The sequence below is a fragment of the Lemur catta genome, chromosome 17 (assembly GCF_020740605.2).
Source record: "Lemur catta isolate mLemCat1 chromosome 17, mLemCat1.pri, whole genome shotgun sequence".
Lineage (NCBI taxonomy): Eukaryota > Metazoa > Chordata > Mammalia > Primates > Lemuridae > Lemur > Lemur catta.
The window spans coordinates 41,906,269-41,924,702 of record NC_059144.1 but is presented as its reverse complement, the minus strand read 5'-3'; the positions used below and the strand labels follow the sequence as shown (position 1 = coordinate 41,924,702).

General features: G+C 38.7%; 1 protein-coding gene across 1 annotated transcript; it reads right to left on the bottom strand.

The window, feature by feature from the left end:
- Positions 1–1,283: 1,283 nt before the first annotated feature.
- Positions 1,284–18,207, bottom strand: PARD6B (par-6 family cell polarity regulator beta). The gene is made up of 3 exons (XM_045529261.1): positions 17,863–18,207; positions 12,942–13,164; positions 1,284–4,446 (listed from the first exon to the last, which is right to left on the bottom strand). Exons 1-3 carry the CDS (start codon positions 17,926–17,928, stop codon positions 3,617–3,619), a joined length of 1,119 nt encoding a protein of 372 aa, XP_045385217.1. The 5' UTR covers positions 17,929–18,207; the 3' UTR covers positions 1,284–3,616.
- Positions 18,208–18,434: the final 227 nt, after the last annotated feature.

Sequence of the window (18,434 nt, the reverse complement as noted above, 5' to 3'; positions counted from 1 at the left end):
AAATCTTGTTTTTATGGAAGAAGATGGTAGACTACTACATACTAAGGACTTTTTAATTGTTTAATCTGACAGATTAATTTCCTTTATATTTACCTTCTGGATAGCCAGATGTTGACCCAATGACAATCATTAGACTGCAAATTGTACTTCTTGTGGGCAATGAAGTCTTAATTTTGGTTTCTAAAATACCTTTTCCAACAGCACTTAAGTAGCATATAAATGACACAACTAGGAGGCACAGCTAGATTTTGCTTTGCCCTGCAGGTAACAGCCACTACCACCAAGTGACATGCTGTCACAAGATAACAAGGAAAACTTTCAAAGTCTTAAAAGCAAGGCACTCTCAAACTTGTGTTTAGGGCTCAGCTGCCAAGTCACTGACAGACACACGCTCTTAAAACTTCACTATGAAAATTAAACCTTTCATCAAACTAAAAAGGAAAATCAAACATTCAGCGGTGGTTTTATCAGTGGCCGTTAAACATTTGAGCACCCAAAGGGATACAACCAGAACAGAGGGGTTTGCTTTTCTTTGCTTACTTTTTCCTCAAAATCAAATTTATCAAGTTCTTGCCCAGACCTAGAAACCAGGCAGGGATTTCAGATGCAAACTACACTGGGGTCATATTTTGAGGGTCAAAGAGATGTTTTAATTTAGGGATGAGTTATCAAGTACTGAATGCAGCCCAATCCATGGTGTTCAATTTATATACTCAGGGGATTTTTCAGTGTTTTTAAATTGGAGGGAAGGAATCAGAAGGATTATCCTGTAAACTGGTTGGCAGAGGAGTTAGTGCAAAGATCAAGTAAGCCAGTGACAGGGTGACTAATTCAGGATTAGAAATGGCTCAGGAGGGATTGGTTTTATCACAGGCCTTTTAAATTTTTCAGTATAAACTGAATTCAATCCATACAGGAGATACTATATAGGTGATAATAAATAAGGGAATCTGAGTTTCAGAAGATAAACTGCCACATTACAAACTAGTTTTGTTTCAAATAATATTAACAATGTTAAAGATAGCTTTGGGTGAATATCATGCATAATCTTTCACACTATGAGAATTAACTACATTTTAAATGTTACCTTCCAGCCCATAGTCATATGGTCATCCATAGTTGCAGTAAATGTACCTATAATTTGATGTTCATCTTTCAACAATTAAAAGTTAAGGAAGAAAGGATATTGTTATAACTTAGTAGTTTTCTCCCTACCTCTTTTATATAGTGGGTGCTTGATAAATATTTGTGGGTGACTTAGCATATAATTTGAAACAAGAAAGTAGCCTTTATACAAGTCTATCTTTATTTGTAAAAAATAATATACAACTAAAGCTAATTTGATTTTTAAAATCAAAGTTCATTTAGTGATAATGTACATTTTATAATAAAATTGTAGTAAAATACTGACATTTGATAGTTTAAAGTATCATTCATGTAAAAATCATGTTATAGCATGTAAAATTTAATTAGAAAATTCATAGTTCACAAAAGTACATATATTTTGTTGATAGCTCAAGAACATTATCATAAATTTACTTAAGATACAGAACAAAATTCACAGTTAGGCTTGACATTTAGTACTATAAAATTTTACACTGGGTCCACTGATTTTTGTTAATATGGTGCACTTGAAATAATTGATTCTGACTACCAATGAATTGATATTTTATTGTATAGCCAATATTGGCTTTACAATGTCTAGTAATCAATTATTTCACCAGTAATTTAAATGACAGAGATCTAGTTGAAAACACCATTGACATATACCCTTAACAGGATAATTAAAACAAAAAGTACTAGCAGCTTCGATTTCTATTTTCATGAATGCATACAAGATAAATCTGTATTTTATAGTTAAGATTTGTACAAAAAGTCAAGCCCTGAAGTATTTTTCCCCCAAAAGTTCTGATGTTAAAACTTTGTTAAAAAAAAAAAAAGAGAGAGAGAGAGAGAGGTAGTGTGTAAAAATATTTTTACTTAAAATGCTGAACCCCTGCACCACTTATATTATAAAAATGAAATTTAACCTTCTACATACTAACATTATTTTGCCATTCAAGAATCAAATTTATAAGACTCACAGAATGCTAAAGCCGGAATGCCATTAACAAAAAAAGTGGTATATAAATGGAAGAACGGTGAATTCAACAAAAAGTACAGTGTATTATATAATGTGCAGTCAGTTAATAGTTTACTGATAATATGCTTAATGGTAATGTGAACAGAACACATTAAGTATTCTGAGTCAAGTGATCTTCATTGAATCAAGACTTCTTCATATATTTTACCATATAGAGAAAACATCCTTCAAAACGGAGTCATTTGAATCTTCATTAACAGCACACAATTGTTAAAAAGGTATTCATACTAGTCCTACCATAAAATTAATTAATAAATAACTCTTCATAAGCCACAGGGAACTTATGGACTTCATAATATTCTTAGTTTCTATATACAAGCATACCATTGTGCTTGTGCACATTGTACAATGAAATCAGGCAAGGAATGAAAGTTAGCAGCCTTACTCTTAACATGTTCTAAGTGGATATGCACTGGAAAGTAATAAATAGCCTCATAAAATTAATAGTGATAAGATCTACCTGTCATAGGAGAATACTACATATTTTTCATAAAGTGTAGGCAGTGTTTCTACAAATCCCATTGAAGGAAAACCCAATTTTTTTGTATTAATATAAAAAGTGCACAAGTTTGTCCTGTGTGTAAAAATCTCTTAATTTGGGTGCATTTTTAATCCAAAATGATTCAAACTTGAATACATAAAGAGTATAAAAGCACACCAACAAAACATACACACTAACAACAAAAGGAATGATTTCCAACGAGATTGGGAATGAGGACAAGAATAGGTTAAAAGAGAGTCTCCCCTATTTCCAGAGTCATTGGAATTGCCTTTAAAACATAAATTATACCCATATGGAATTAGTTTGTAAATATGAAAGCTATAGCATGGACAAACACCAACCTGAACAAACGTTGCAGAGTTTCATAATTTAGGAACATAGCTTCAACACTTTATAACATGGGAAGGAACTCCTGAAAACAGCCAAGTGGTTGGATTTCTCAGAAATTAGAAAAAAATACATTTAGAAAATAATTTGTTAAAAGTAGTAACAGAGGAACATTAAAAAAATCAAAATAAAATACTGGGAACATAACAGTTGAGGCCCCCAATGTACCAAAAGAGAGAGAATCAGACTTCTTCACATTAGAATTTTTAAAATATATTAAAGGAAAAATTAACTGGGCTCTGCACAGCAGGTTAAGTATGCAACCACTTCAAGCAGAAATGATCTAGTCCTCTCACATAGTTCTGAGAATGTGCTTTAACATCCAGTTCTCCACAGACAAAATAACAAAAGCACATAATTTCATCAGCAAAGGCCCCTTTGTTTTTAGAGTTAAATTCACCTCTGATCCACCAAAGTTTATATTAACAATTATCAAACTACTATTGTAATAACATTCTAAGCTTGCAATATTATTTTTCTCATGCCCATTCCACATCACTGGTTCAGAGGTATATATGCTTTAAACTAGCCAAATGTACAAGTCCCCATGGCACCCTCACTCAGAAAACATTCAAACAATGGTTTCATAATGTTATGATTGTTCCATCTTCTTCTAAGAGTTTTTGATCTGGAGCGTGTGTTTCAAATTCTGTGTTTGTGCCACTTGCTACGGGTGCTAAACTCACTTCGTTAGAGGGAATAAAACCATTCTGTCCAGACTCGAAACTGAGTTCTATTTGTGTTAAGGATTCCAGGCTCTCGGTATTAGCAACAGCTTTTGGAATCTGCTGTGGCACTCCATTGTCTTCAATAATAATGTCATCTTCATCACTGTCTTCATCCTCTGGCTCGAAGCTTGGTTCGATCTGCTGTGGATAGCCAAGAAGGCTATTATCAGTAGACTGGCCGGAGCTGCCGGAAGTCCGACTGTTCCTAACAACATTATTCCTCTGGTTTGCTGGTCTCACTGTTATGATGAGGTTGCGGCTGTTGGCAATCATCATGTCTGTTACTTGATCAAGACTCTTCCCTGAAACTTCTATGCCATTAACTTCTAAAACTTCATCATTAACAGCTAATAGTCCTGTGCTTTGAGCGAGACCTCCTGGGACAAGCCTCGATATAAAGATACCTGGGACCTTCTCTAAGCCATGTGGTGTCACCCGGACACTGGAGCCATCCCGGATGTAGAATCCTAGGGGTTTCTCAGTGCCATATTTGTAAAGACGAACCCTACGATGCGTTTCTGGGAGAATGTCCACATCTATAATAGAAGACACAGGTCTAAAGTCTTGGGGCATACTAATGACTATATGTGGCTTTTTCCTATGGTTGTCAGGACGCAACACGTTGGTTAAAACATTCTTCTTTTTTATTAGCGTGTCTGTACCAAAGGCACTATAGTCTGCTTCTTCTGTTTAAAAATAAAATAAAAGAATTATAGAAATTCTGTAAAAACACCCATTTACCTACAATTGAATATATACAAAAAAGATAACAAATACATTTGGTACATAATCTAGCTAAATATTAGCTTATTCTAACCAAACCATAATGTAGTACAGTAGTAAGATGCCATACCAGAAAAAACCACTAGGTGGCCATATCAAATACACATCACAAAATTACTAAATGTTGAAGTTAAAATTTGATAAAGCTCGACTATTAAACAACATTAAATATGGCACATGAGATTGTGATAGATCTCAGAAATGCATCCTGAAAGATTTTAAGCCAGCTACTTAAAATATATTTTTCGGCCAGGCGCGGTGGCTCACGCCTGTAATCCTAGCACTCTGGGAGGCCAAGGCGGGTGGATCGTTTGAGCTCAGGAGTTCGAGACAAGCCTGAGCAAGAGCGAGATCCTGTCTCTACTAAAAATAGAAAGAAATTATATGGACAGCTAAAAATATATATAGAAAAATTATCTGGGCATAGTGGCGCATGCCTGTAGTCCCAGCTACTCGGGAGGCTGAGGCAGTAGGATCGCTTGAGCCCGGGAGTTTGAGGTTGCTGTGAGCTAGGCTGACACCACGGCACTCTAACCTGGGCAACAGAGTGAGACTCTGTCTCAAAAAAAAAAAATAAATAAATAAATAAAAATAAATAAATAAATAAATATATATATATATATGTATACACACACACACATATATATTTCCTCCATTTGTTTAAAAAACCTGCAATTTGTATGTTTATCATATTAAACTCAGAGATATGAAATGGGACACTTGATTCTCAAGGTAAATCAAAAGAACAAAATCATACACCTGCCCTAACGGCTGGGTGGGCAGAGAATGTAATTAAGTGAAGCTGGTATACGTTGAACACACAGGAATTTTGGTCTTCTGCAAGTAAACACTTTCTCCCTCAGTTTTCTGGGGGAATTCTTGATCTTTCAGTTTAATTTTCAAAGAGGCAGATAAAGATTTTTAACTTTTCAGTGCATGAAAAACTGAAAAGTCCAATGACATTTTGTCCCAGTGGTAATGACATATAGGGAATGGTGAGGACTCTGGCAAACTGGAGAGCTCCTGCCCCATTTACAAAGCATAGCTGCTCCTCCATTCCAGGCATGTTTTCTCATGCCAGAAAGCCTTGTTTTTAGGCAAAATCTTCCCATTTTTATTTGCTGCCACGTAACTAAACAACAATAACAACAACAAAATCTGTTTGGGCCAAATACATCTGAAGATGGAAGAATTCATTCCTAAAGACACCAATTTACAACCTGACATAAACTAAGGGAAAACAGAACACCTAACACCAGATATTGTAAGTTATATGGCTGAAGGAAGATATTCTATAGACAAAACATCTCATCAGATAATGAGAGGTAAAAAAGGAAATGAAATCAATACAGGAACAAAAGTTGAAATCATATTTTAAAAAATAACTGAAATGAGGATAAACTAAAAAGCCAAATTTTCCAAGGATTAAAAAAAAAAAAAAAAAAAAAACTTCAATATGAATAAAAGGAAAAAAAGGCCTCCCCTCGACTCCTGCAAAAGAAATAGTTCAAAATCCCAGCCTCAGCTACTGCTACAGACAACACTAGTGTGACCATCTCCGGGGCTTCAGTTTACATTCTCTCTCAATCCCCCTCAGTGAGCTATTATCATCTTTACTTTATAGGCGGGGAAATTACGGGCACAATATGAGTTACTGAGAAAGGACTGGAACCCAGGTATTCTATTAGGCCAGTATCTTCCAAGTTCACATAATGAGTGCTAAATAACAATCGTGTGTCAGAGTGTGGAGAGCTTTTACTATTATTTTCTGATGTTTCATCAACCCTCTTTAAAACCTACTTTCAGACAAATAAAATTAGGGGTAGCTTATTTTTTTGGCATTTCTTGTCTCCCCCAGAACTTTCGTTCTTCATTTATAAAGTATTTACACTTCTTTTTACAGAGGCAGAAGTTTATAATATGGGTTTGGAAATAAATCCATTGGCACAAGAATATTTTTGGCAAAATTTGGCCAAAAACCTATCAAGAATAGTCCTCTACTGATGTGTTTTCTCAAAATTACATATGCTTTTATTTTAAAGCAATCAAAAATGAAAGCCCATATAATATTTATAAGGGAAATTCCAGACCATACAAACTAAGAACAAAATCAAGTTTGCCTAAATACCTACTCATGGGAAACCTGACCAAAAAACCCCAAATCTGCATAATTTGGCATCGCATCCAGACTCCATTTGAATGCTCTCTGCTAAATTCTCAAAAGCAATATGCCCCAGTACAAAGGCACCTTTGTTCTCCCATCTAGCTAATCAGTTTCCAGCCACTGGGAAAGAAAATATTTTGGCAGAAAGCCAGGGTGCAGGGTGTTAGTTTAAAGTGTAAAGGTGAATGTCCATAAGGAGTTGGAGTTGACTTTCTACCTATGTATCAGAGCACGAAACTAAGAATGAGCCAGAAAGTTTGGAAACATGATTCGTAGCAACCCTCCACTTGCATAAACTCGGACTTATGCAACAGCGTGTGATGTGGGTCCGTACAGCACTACCTCACTTATCCCGAGCCTGTCATTCAGCCAACGATCTCGGCTAACTGGAACAGACACGGATCCACCTAGAAGGCCTCTGAAAACAGTCAAACTGGATGGATGTCTTACTTCCGTATGCACAAAAGCTCCTGTGCTTTACTTACAGAGGAGCCCTGCAGGGACTCCCGCTGAACCTCTTATTCTTTAAACATTAATTCTGAAAAGCCTGGTAATCTCATTCCTTAGCTCACAGAGAGTCATAAGTCACACATTCAGAGCAAGGGGTAAGGGCCCATGTGTGAGCAGCAGGCACAAATACGAGAAATAAAAGCCTACAGTGAGTAAAAAGCAAATGTCAAAAAACGAAAGTTCTATATAAACTCCATAGGCACCCCATACAGTAACAAAACAGCAACAGTTCATGGTGCAGTCATCAAGAAAGTTCAAGATTATGCCCCATTTGAAGCTTGAAGGAAGATGGGAAAGAATGAAATAATTTTTAAAAATGTCCTAATCCAGGGGTTGACAAGCTTTTTCTGTCAAGAGTCAGCAAATGTTTTAGATACTGCAGGCCATACAGTCTCTCTTGCAAAAGCAGCCATAGGCAATAGATAGAACAGGCATGGATGTGTTCCAAGAATGCTTTATTTACAAAAACAGCCAGCAGGCCTTAGTCTGCCAACCCTTGGTCTAAACTAAAATGGTTAAATGAAATAGATCTGGCAACTCTCATAGGATTAAACATCAGTTAAAGCAAATTAAATATTCAAATTTTATAGATCCCTTCACTTCCCAATACAAAAAAAAAATCGATCACCAAATATTTAATAAACACCTTCTATATCCCAGGTGTTGTACCTGTGCTGCAGATTCAGTGAACACACACACACACACACACACACACACACACACACACACACACACACACACTATGACTGCTCTCATGGCACTTACAGTCTAAAAACGGAGATAGCAACTAACAAGTAATTTCAACTACTGTAATTAAATTATGACAAAGGTGCCACTGCGAAGCAGCACACTGTGCTGGGGAGTGTGTAACTGGGACCTAGCCTGGCTTGCAGGGAAGGCAAGGCTTCCCCCTCTGGGGAAGTGCGGTTTCTACCAAGATTGGAAAAGCAGCCAGGGGCTAATCAGGTAGGATGGAGGAAGAATGTTCCATGCACAGGATGTAACACAGGGAAGAGTGAGGGTGGGCAGACTCAGTCCAGTATGGCCAAGATGTAGGGTGCAAGGGGAGAAGGAGGGAGGAGTCAGGAGCCAAGTCAGAGGCAGCCAGAGGCCAACCAGACAAACAGGGCCTCCTGGGAAGTGTGAAGGTTTATGGACTTTAGCCTGAGGGCAACGGGAGGAAAACCAAGGACTTTAAGGAAGAGAATGATGGTGATCTCATCTGGTTTTCTACAAAGCTCATTCAGGCTACAAGCTGGAGAAGGACTCCAGCGGGAGGACAGGAGGCTACTGCAGTGATTTGGGATGGTCCCTGGCCTGGAGCAGAGGCAGTGGAGAAAGGGAAACAAACCTGAAAAATAATTAGAGCACAGTTTTAACAGGCCTGGTGACTGACTAAAAAATAGGTATGTGTCAAAGGTGACACCTAGGTTTCTGTCATGAGCAACTGGTATCATACTCTGAGATGTCACTCTACAATTTCTTCTTAATTTCTGGGCCCATGCCTTTTGTTAAACTATAACCTAGAATTCATTACTAAAGTGTATATCCCTTAGAAAGTTTTAAATTAAACTCTGATTCATTAAAATGTAACCTTAACATATATCTACCAAATAATGTCTCATGCACAAAGTCTAAGAGATGATTTAGTTGCCCAGTTACAGATACCTGGGCCACAAGGCCATGTCTGTACGAAGGTATGTCCTAAGTGAGACCAAGTTTAAAGCAAGGTCCTTCCAGTGTTTCTAGCAAGCACTACAATAAATTCAAGATGTAAACATATTTGTCCGGTGTCATACAAAAACAGTGATACAGCAAGAAGTTTGGGTATAGATAATCCGATTCGATCTAGTGAGGAGTCTGTGCTATAGCATATTGACCGATTCTAGACTTGGTTATCATGACTGGCTGGGAGGCTTCTAAAAAATACGTATTTCCTTTTGCAGATAAAATTAAAGCTACTGAACAACAACAACAAAAAACCACACACACATTTCCCTGGCTGTATTCTAAACCTACAGGAATGACCTGGGTATTTTATAAAGACGTAACCTTTAAATATTTTATAAAACTGTTTAGTGCACAGTAATAAGGGAAAATTCTATTCTGTACCTTTTCTTCTCCCTCTCCTAAATAAATTAGGATAAACTCTAATATTCCAATGGGGGATGGGTGTTGGAAATCCTTTGTGAAAGTAAATTTTTTTGTTTTGTTTTGTTTTGTTTTGTGACAGAGTCTAGCTCTGTTGCTGGGGCTAGAGTGCCATGGCATCATCATAAGCTCACAGCAACCTCAAACTCCTGGGCTCAAGTGATTCTCCTGCCTCAGCCTTCTGAGTAGCTGGGACTACAGGTGCATACCACCATGCCCAGCTAATTTTTCTATTAGAAACGGGGTCTCACTCTTGCTCAGGCTAGTTTTGAACTTCTGAGCTCAAGTAATCCTCCCTCCTCAGCCTCCCAGAGTGCTAGGATTATAGGCGTGAGCCACTGTGCCCAGCTTTTTTTTTTTTTTGAGATAGGTCTCACTGTTGCCCAGGCTAGAGTGCAATGGTGTTATCATGGCTCACTGCAACCTCAAACCTCTGGGCTCCAGTGATTCACCTGCTACAAGCTCCCAAATAGCTGGGACTACAGGTAGGTGCAGGCCACCATGCTCGGCTAGTTTTTTTTTTAATTTATTTTTTGTAGAGAGGAGATCTCAATATGTTGCCTGGGCTGGTCCTGAACTCCTAGGCTCAAGCAATCCTCCTGCCTCAGCCTCCCAAAGTGCTGGGTGAAAGTAACTTTTAAGATACCAGGTTTTTTGTCTCGTTTTTGCTTCCATGATAACAGCCCTAGGAATAGAGTATGGAGTTTTTCTTCCAACAATAAATTGTTATAAAACATAAAACTTTTCAAGATATGCAACACTATCTTCAAGTTCAGGCTATGAAGTAGTTTATACACTCAATCATGAGCTTTCACTTCAAAGAAACTTTATTTAGTAGACTATCAGATTTTAAAAGATCATGTGGTTTTAAAATTTAAAATAGTATTGAAATCTGTTTTAAAAAAATCACTTGTTACCATATAAAGTGTAACTGCTGCCCTGTTGATTCCCAATTGGAGTCAACAAGCCAAGAAAACAGAAAAGGGACTTGGTGCGGTAGCTCACACCTATAATCCCAGCAGGCCAAAGATTTGGGAGGCCGAGGAGGATCACTTGAACCCAGGAGTTAGAGACCCCAAAGAGCTGTGGGATTAGTGTTCTTAAGAGAGGAAAAAGTGCAAAAGCACACAGATAACAAGCTTACCAAGTTTGAGTGGCAAAAAGAAAGCAAATGTGGTTGGCTGTGATGAGGGAGTGGGGGAATGGAGCGAGAGAAGGCTGGGAAGTCCAAATCAGAAAGGATTTTATTCTGGTTGTAATGGGAAGCCATTAGAGGGTTTTAAGCAGAAATGAATTGATCAACTTACTTTCATTTTTTGCTGAAGTCCTCTTTGTATTAAATTTATATTTTTAAAAAGTAAAATCTTTTTGTTGAATGGACTACTTCTAAATCAAATTATAAGGGCTACTAATTGTATTGGACATTTTACTTCTACTACATGGAAAACATTTCTTCACACAGGAACATACTTCTAAGTTGTAATTCCTACAACGAAAATAAAAACCCTCAAAGGTCTCAATAAAAATTATACCAATAAATAAATAAAAACTTGAAAAGGAAATAGCTAAAGATAATCACTCTTAAGAGATGTTAGGATTAATTCCATGATCATGCCAAGTGTTACAATTCCAGTAACAAAACACGTGGTAGTATAACCCAACTCCAGTAATCTTTCTAACACAGGGGATAATCCAACAAAATTTTCTCAGATGGTTATAGTTTAAAAACTCATTCTATATTTGAATAACATTCCAAACAGCAATTAAATTTCTAACAAAAATTACAACTGCTAACAAGAAAGGCCTATGATCAACTACAATTATTTAAATTCTTTCTTCTCCAGCATTCTATACATAGCTTTCCAAGGTTCTATCCTTGGTCTTCATCTCAGTTGGCCCAATGTGAACTCCCAAATTTTAACTATAACTTTCTGAAGACTTTGACATCTAAGTAGTCTCTAGATTTCCATCCTGAACTCCAGCTTACCATTTCCAATCTCCTTCATGACATGTTCAACTCGCCAGACTGATAAGATTATTTATTCTAAAACAAAATCTAAAATTTTCTTTGCTAGATCAATCTCTCCTTCAAACTTTGCTTGTTTATGACACTGTCCCAGCCACCATCAGACTCATAACCATAAAGCTATGCTTTGCTGGACTCTCCTTCTCTGTGTACCAGCTGCAGTGAAAGCAGACTCTCAATTCCCGCCCCTGCCCCCCGTAGTATCTTCCCACTGCTGCCTTCCTCCCTGTCCCCTCTACTGAGGAGGAGCTTCCAGGCCAGTCTCCCTACTTCTCCACTGCCTGCTCCTGGCTCACTACTGTAAGACTGCTGCTTGCTGCAATTCATCCTGAACAGCAGCAACTCAATCTTCCCAAAGTCACACTCTAATTATATCACACCCCTGTTAAATATCTATATCCATCTCAGGGATCTTTGAAGAAATTAATGTGCGGGTGTGAAAGTATTTTCTAAACAGTCAGATGACACAGACAGAAGTTATCCTTGGAGATTTATTTTGTTGGTGGACTCCAGAGTTTCTTCAAACCCACAAAAGCAAAGATACATAATCAGTGGAATTTCAAAGCCCTGGGAGTGGTCCGATACTTATCAACTCATTGGAAATAAGGTTTCACCTTCAAGGGTAATCCCTGCCCATTCTCTCAAACTCCTTTCTGGGTTAGTTTACAAACATTGAAAAGCTTTAATTATCCCAACACCAGGTTCAATGCTCTCATACTGGCTTACCAAACCGCTTCATTTACCAAGGAGAAAGGAATAAAGCGCACATACCACAATGACGCCTGCCTTGCTCACCTGCAGGCACAGGCGCGCACACGCACACACTGAGGGGGCTACGATGTTTTTTAAAAAAGTTTTAAGAAAATATATTTGAAAATGCTTTCCAAATAGAGTAATCATTTCAAATAATTTTTTGTAAGACTAGTATCAATGTTTACATCTCTCCAGAACAAAGACTTCCTACCTCATTTTCTAGATAATTAACTAATTTCATACTATATCAGTAAAAAATACTCTAAAGGGAAAAGTAAGAAATCCAGGTGCCTACTACAAGCCAGGGCACTGCATTTAGCTCATTCAATCTTGACATTTATCCATTCTACAGGTAAAGACTTTGTGACTCAGGAAGATTATGACTTTGCTTCCGGTATCTATCAATTGGTAAGTACAGCACTTGAAAGTTGGTTGCCATGAAAAAACGGGAATGTTTCTGACTGCAAATTCACACTCTTTTCACATCTTTCTGAATGAACAATAATCCATTCAAGTGAAGATTCAATCAATTCCTGATTTCTATTAAAAAAAACCCTAAGAGATTAAAAATTAAAGTAATTAAAATGACAAATTTTCTAAAGTACACTTAGTGAAGCATAAAGATATAAATTAAACAATATCACAAATGTTTTAACCTACTTGTTAGTTAACACAGTAAGAAGATTCACACAGAATGTTTATTCACTAAGTCTGTGGCAGTGTGGACATCCTACTGATGGGGAACATACACTACTTCTATTTTTAAAACAATTTTTCTCAACAGAGGTACTTACCCTTCTTTTGTATAAAAATCCTAAGCAGTGGATTGGCCGTTGACACAGCTTTGTGGTAATTATCATCATTATTTATAGGTAGTAAGTCTCCGTGGATGTCTGCATAGCCTACTAAAACGTCAACGTTGGGTATCTTATGAACATGTTGCAGTAATCCATAAAACTCCTCAAATTTTCCAGGTTTTGATCTCTCCAGTGAAAATCGACGAAATTCAGCTCCAAACTATAAATATAACAATATATATACTAAGTTCTTTTAAAAAACAAAAGTAACAAAAGGGCCCAATTTGAAAACACATGCTATAGGAAAATTAACAAGCATAGTTAAGTATTTCTCTTAATAAAGAAGATAGCCCATTATCAGAAACCTCATTGTAAAGAGATAAAAAAGCAAAAGAAAGGCACAAGAATTGCCTCCTCACTGCTGTGTCTCTGAAGGGCACTCAACTCAATCCCTGGAGTGACCAGGCCTTACTAGGGACTGTTCTGCATAGTGACTCAGCTCAAACCCTGTGTGCAGCCCAGACTTTGAGAACACTCTCCTCATTCAAGTCACGGGGTACCCAAGATGTGTCCAAGACTTTATTTTGACCACCGCAAAAAGCATCTAAGTGTCCTCCCCCATAAAAGAAACTAGGATTTCAAGAGAAGAGGCAAGAATCAATAGCATAATATACAAAAAGAACGCTGAGCTTCTTGGCATTAAGATATGACACAAATGGAAGTATCATATAAGAAACTGGTCTAGAGATAACAAGCATCTCCTCTCTATGTTAATGCAGAAAAAAGCAGCTTTAGGAATATATCAAATATATGTCCTCCAACTATCCAATTAACATAAGAAGTGTTTATGTGCTTGGCACAGTGCTAGGCCCTAGAGATTTAAAGTCTCAGGCCTGTTCCAGAAGCTCACCAATTAGCGGGTAAAGAGAATAATTACTTGAGGGAGGTATTAAGGGATCACACAAATAGGGAGGAAGACAATCTCCATCATACCTAATATTTACCTGCATGTTTCTGATCCTCAAGTCAGCTACCCTATAGCTCTGTTCTCCCAATGTCAAATCATTAAGGTGGCTCTTATTTGACACTAAGGACTGGCTTCATCTAGTCCATAATAAACAGGATTTATAACTTACTACGGGAGGAGTTTCCTCAAATGTGGAAACCTAAGAAAGGTTAATCAGCCTTTTTCAAAAAGTGTCCCAGTCACATAAGTTTGAGAAATGCTACATAACTATAATCACCCTCTTAGGAATCATTGTGGACACCAGCACATTAAAGGCTCAATTAAGCCTTACAGTTGATTTTTTTTTTTAGTGTTTAAACAAATGTTTACCAAATGTGTTTAACCACTGAACTCATATTTTCTCTAAATATCTATTATTAGCAAGAAATACTAATGTAAAAAAAAGAGTACGATCTAAAGACAAAAAGAAAAATAAATAAAAATAAAAGAAATACTAACGTACTACTGGGACAGCCTTAAGCATCACACACAGAAAGCTCCTATTGTAATAATTTGAGTTTATAAATGTGTCAATTCATTTTCCCAAAGGCCCTACAGGTCATCTGGATTCATCGTTTTTGCTCTATCTAAAAAGTTCACCTGCCTTGCTTGTACCCATACTCCTCACTGGTTTTAAATTAAATTAAAATAAAAACTTACTAAAACCACCTCTTACCTCTAACAAATAATTAAAATAGTTTCCAAAACACATTCCTGAAATATAAACACTAACATTTGCCAAGAAAATAAGGTGACTCATACCTAAAGCTCTCAAAAAGTTTAGTCACACCTTCATGTTTCAAAATAAATAAAAACTCAGGGAACACCCTTCATATCAGAGTTAGTTTTATGATGTTATCAAAAGTCGCAGTTTCTCCTCCATTTTATATGCTCTGGGATGGCAACAAAGTTGCCAGTTCTTTCTGATTCATCCACAGGGTTTATTACTTCCCCTGACAGACGAATGGGAATAACATCTAATAATTTAACATTTTAGGGCTTCAATGCTCTTGTTAAAGCTTTTGAATGAAAATTCTTTGCTCAACATTTTTTTCTCTTGCTTAGCTGTTATGATAAAAACAATAAAAATTTTTATGGCTTCACAGTAGATGCGTCCTTTTACCAATGCTGGCAGAGGGAAAAAAAAAAGTGAAATTATTATGCTTCTTGCAACAAAACAATAGGATTAAGAGAAATTTTTAATACATGAAGAAAAATACCAAGATGGAGATAAAATTAAGATCCAATCAACAATTATTCACTATGAACCATTTACAAGTTTTTTTAGCCTGGTCTAGTTTGCCCTAGCCATTCAAGAGATAAGAAGTGGAGGGTGTATGGACTCCCTTCCCCCAGCATCTGTTGGTACATTCTAGAAATGCAAACTTAATTTTAATATTCTATTTGCCTTTGAATAATAATTAGGAAATTTTATGATTCAAAAACTGTTCCAAGGTTATTAAAGGACATCACTATGATTATTGATTAAGAACTTTCCCAACTCTAGAGAAACAATCAGGGAGATAAATCAGTTACCAAAGAAGTCACATGGTAGCCGGTATCACAAATTTAACTATGTTTATATTTACACTATCCATTATTTTATTATCTGTAGCATTTTTCCCTTCCATGAACAAAGGTAATAAAGTTGACACTACTCTTTTCTACTCAGAAGAAAGAGATCCTAAAACTAGGTGAACACTACCTAGTTTTGGTTACAACCTCTTAGTTATCAGTTTTGTAAAAAGCTGTGATATCAATAGAGCAAGTGTGAAAGAAAATACTGTTTCAAAAATCTGTCCCAGTATTTTTTAAATGGTTACGATGACAAATGTTTTATTCAATCCATTAAAAGTAAATATATCAACAATAAATATTTAAAACATAATGTGTCACAGACACACTAGAAATAGTCCCTACACTTTGTCTATCGACAGCTAGAATAGTGGGACTGACTGCATTCAGTGCATGTTCTCAGAATTCCTTGATTCTATTTAAGAGACATGGTTCACTAAAAGTGCAGCATGACAGATCAAATATATAGCATGTAGTTTGGACATAAGTATGCCAAAGATTCACAAATCAGTTAACAAAAGAGAAAGGCAAAAAGCCTGAAATTCCAGTCCCCAAGTGCTCAAGATTTCTTCCTAGAACTAGATATAAATTACTATTTGATTGTCTTTATCGGTGCACCTACAATCCCTATTCATTTTTTCCTATGAAAAAAAATTAAAGACTTGCTACAAAGATTAGGACTATAAACTGAATTTTAAGATTACGCAATATCACAAGTGTTTTTCTCTCCTTAACCTCAACACCCACAAACCCAAACTAGATTTATAACAGAAATGCCACGAGAAGGTTCAACCACTGGGCAAGGAACCACTACCGCCACTATACTGCTAGAGGAAAAGCTCTATATATTTTGAGTCATCTTAACCCTTTAGTTCAAGCAAGTCCCTTCAATTTGCTAGGCTGTGTCCCACAGAGGACATAGGCGAAGCACATATTCCTTTTAAATTGCTGTAATTACCTTTTTATTCTTATTAAACAATTGTTTCTAAAACTACTGCCTACCCTTGTAAGAGTTCTTAAGTGCCAAATAACATTTTAAAATATTAAAAATGTTTTTTAAAAATGTAGATTTTCTTGATGTGATTCTCAGTTACAGAAACTTACAGAACTTTGCTTATCAACCCTAGACAATAAAACCATTCTATCCACCGGCTCCAGGAAGCTTTCCTTACTCCTTACTTTCCTCACTGTACTTCACTCAAATCACTCCTTGATTTAGCACTCTCCTTAGCAGCCTTACAATCAATGATGCCTCATTATTTTTGAAGTTGATACGCTTTTGCTCTTCTCCTTTTCTGTGTTTGGCCTTTTCAATTCCATTTTATATGTTCTCAGGGCCCAGCCACTGTCCTGCTTTGTATATAGTGCTTAAAAGTTATTCTTAATAAAAAGGCTTTAGTTAAGGCTTTGTCATAAAAGCAGCCTTGGGGAAGTCATAACCTTTCTGAGCCTCAGTCTTCTCAACTCAGACTTCTCAGAGAATTGAACTAGATTATCTAAGCTTCTTTCGGTTCAATTTATGAAACGCTTGCTGAAAATGTTCCCATGGCTGCCGATCACCTTCAAATTCCAGCTCAAAACCCCCTTTGGGAAGCATTCCCTAACTAATCCCTACAGACTACCCTGCTCACCGAGCCTTGCGATTTAGGAATTCAGTGAATACCGCAGTAATTATCAGCAGATTGGCATACCGTTGGTCAAGGGTGAAAGCTCTCGATGTGAATAGGTAGCATAATGGAATGAAAAGATCATCCAAACTCAAACTGTAAAGTGCTACTCCAACGTAAGGTGATAGCGCTACTTTTACAGATTAAATGCATACCAAAGTTAGTGCCAGAAAAAGCCCTAGCAGGAAGCAAAGCTAACTTTAAAAGGGCTGTTTAGTTCACCGGGCTCTCTCCTTCGCCACTCGATGCACCCTCGAACCGCAGAAAGGGGTAGCAAAGGGGTGTTCCAAATGCCTTTTACCGATAGCCCAGCAGGTCGAATTCCCTCAAACCTTTTGTACCACCCTGCATTCGATGCTTCCCATCCTCGAGTACCTTGGCCCTTACTCCCATCCTCGAAAACAGGAATGAGATCTAAGGAACGAGTTTAAGTGCTCCACTAGGTCTTCTTACCTGTGCCAGGAACAGACACAAGCGCATCACCCCTGCCACCCCCTTCTCAGCAAGTTTATTGTCCACCATCTCCTGCCTCCAAATCCCACCGCCCACCCCCCGCAGTCCCAGACCCGGCAGCTCAGCCCGTCGCCTCCCCAGCCGTCCCTGCCCGGCCCGGCCTCTCCCAGGCCCCGGCTCCCCCGGCCTCCCGCTCCGCCCGCCGGGCCCCGCGCACCTTGCTCTTCACCTCCATGGTGCCCAGGCAGCCGCTGCCCGCCCCGTGCCGGTGGCTGCGATTCATGCTGAGTCCCGGGCCCCGCGGCGGCCTCCTCGGGCCGGGCAGTCCCTCAGGAGCGCGGGCAGCGAGTGCGCGGCCGGCCGGCTCGGACCGCGGCTGCGGCCCGGGCGCCTCCTCACAGGCACCTGCACAGGGGGCGGCCGCAGCTCGGGCGGCTGCGCCGAGCTCCACTCGGCTGGCTGCTCACGCGGCGGGGCCGAGGGTCGGACTGGCGGCGCGGCGGGCGGAGACGCGGCTCCCTCCCTCCGGGCCTCCGCGGCTGCGGCGACAGCGATAAAGGAGGAGGAGGAGGAGGAGGGGGCGGAGCGGAGGCCACAGACGCCGCAGCCTCGCTCTCGGCCACCTCCCCCGCGAGCCCGCGCGCGCGCACCCGACACGGGCCAGAGCCGCGGCGCGTGCGCGCGCTCACCTGCAGCCCCCGTAGCAGCCGCAGCCGCTCACGCTCCGCCCACACCCAATAGGAAGCGCGCACCTGCGCCCGTGGCGCCAACCAATCGTTACACGCCTCG

What these genes read in the sequence shown, in the direction of transcription:
- PARD6B (XM_045529261.1), bottom strand. Translation starts at nt 17,928, where the DNA reads ATGAATCGCAGCCACCGGCACGGGGCGGGCAGCGGCTGCCTGGGCACC. An exon ending in CCATGGAGGTGAAGAGCAAG is followed by an intron (nt 13,165 to 17,862) that starts GTGCGCGGGGCC and finishes TTATATTTATAG; the next exon opens with TTTGGAGCTGAATTTCGTCG. An exon ending in GATTTTTATACAAAAGAAGG is followed by an intron (nt 4,447 to 12,941) that starts GTAAGTACCTCT and finishes ATTTTTAAACAG; the next exon opens with AAGAAGCAGACTATAGTGCC.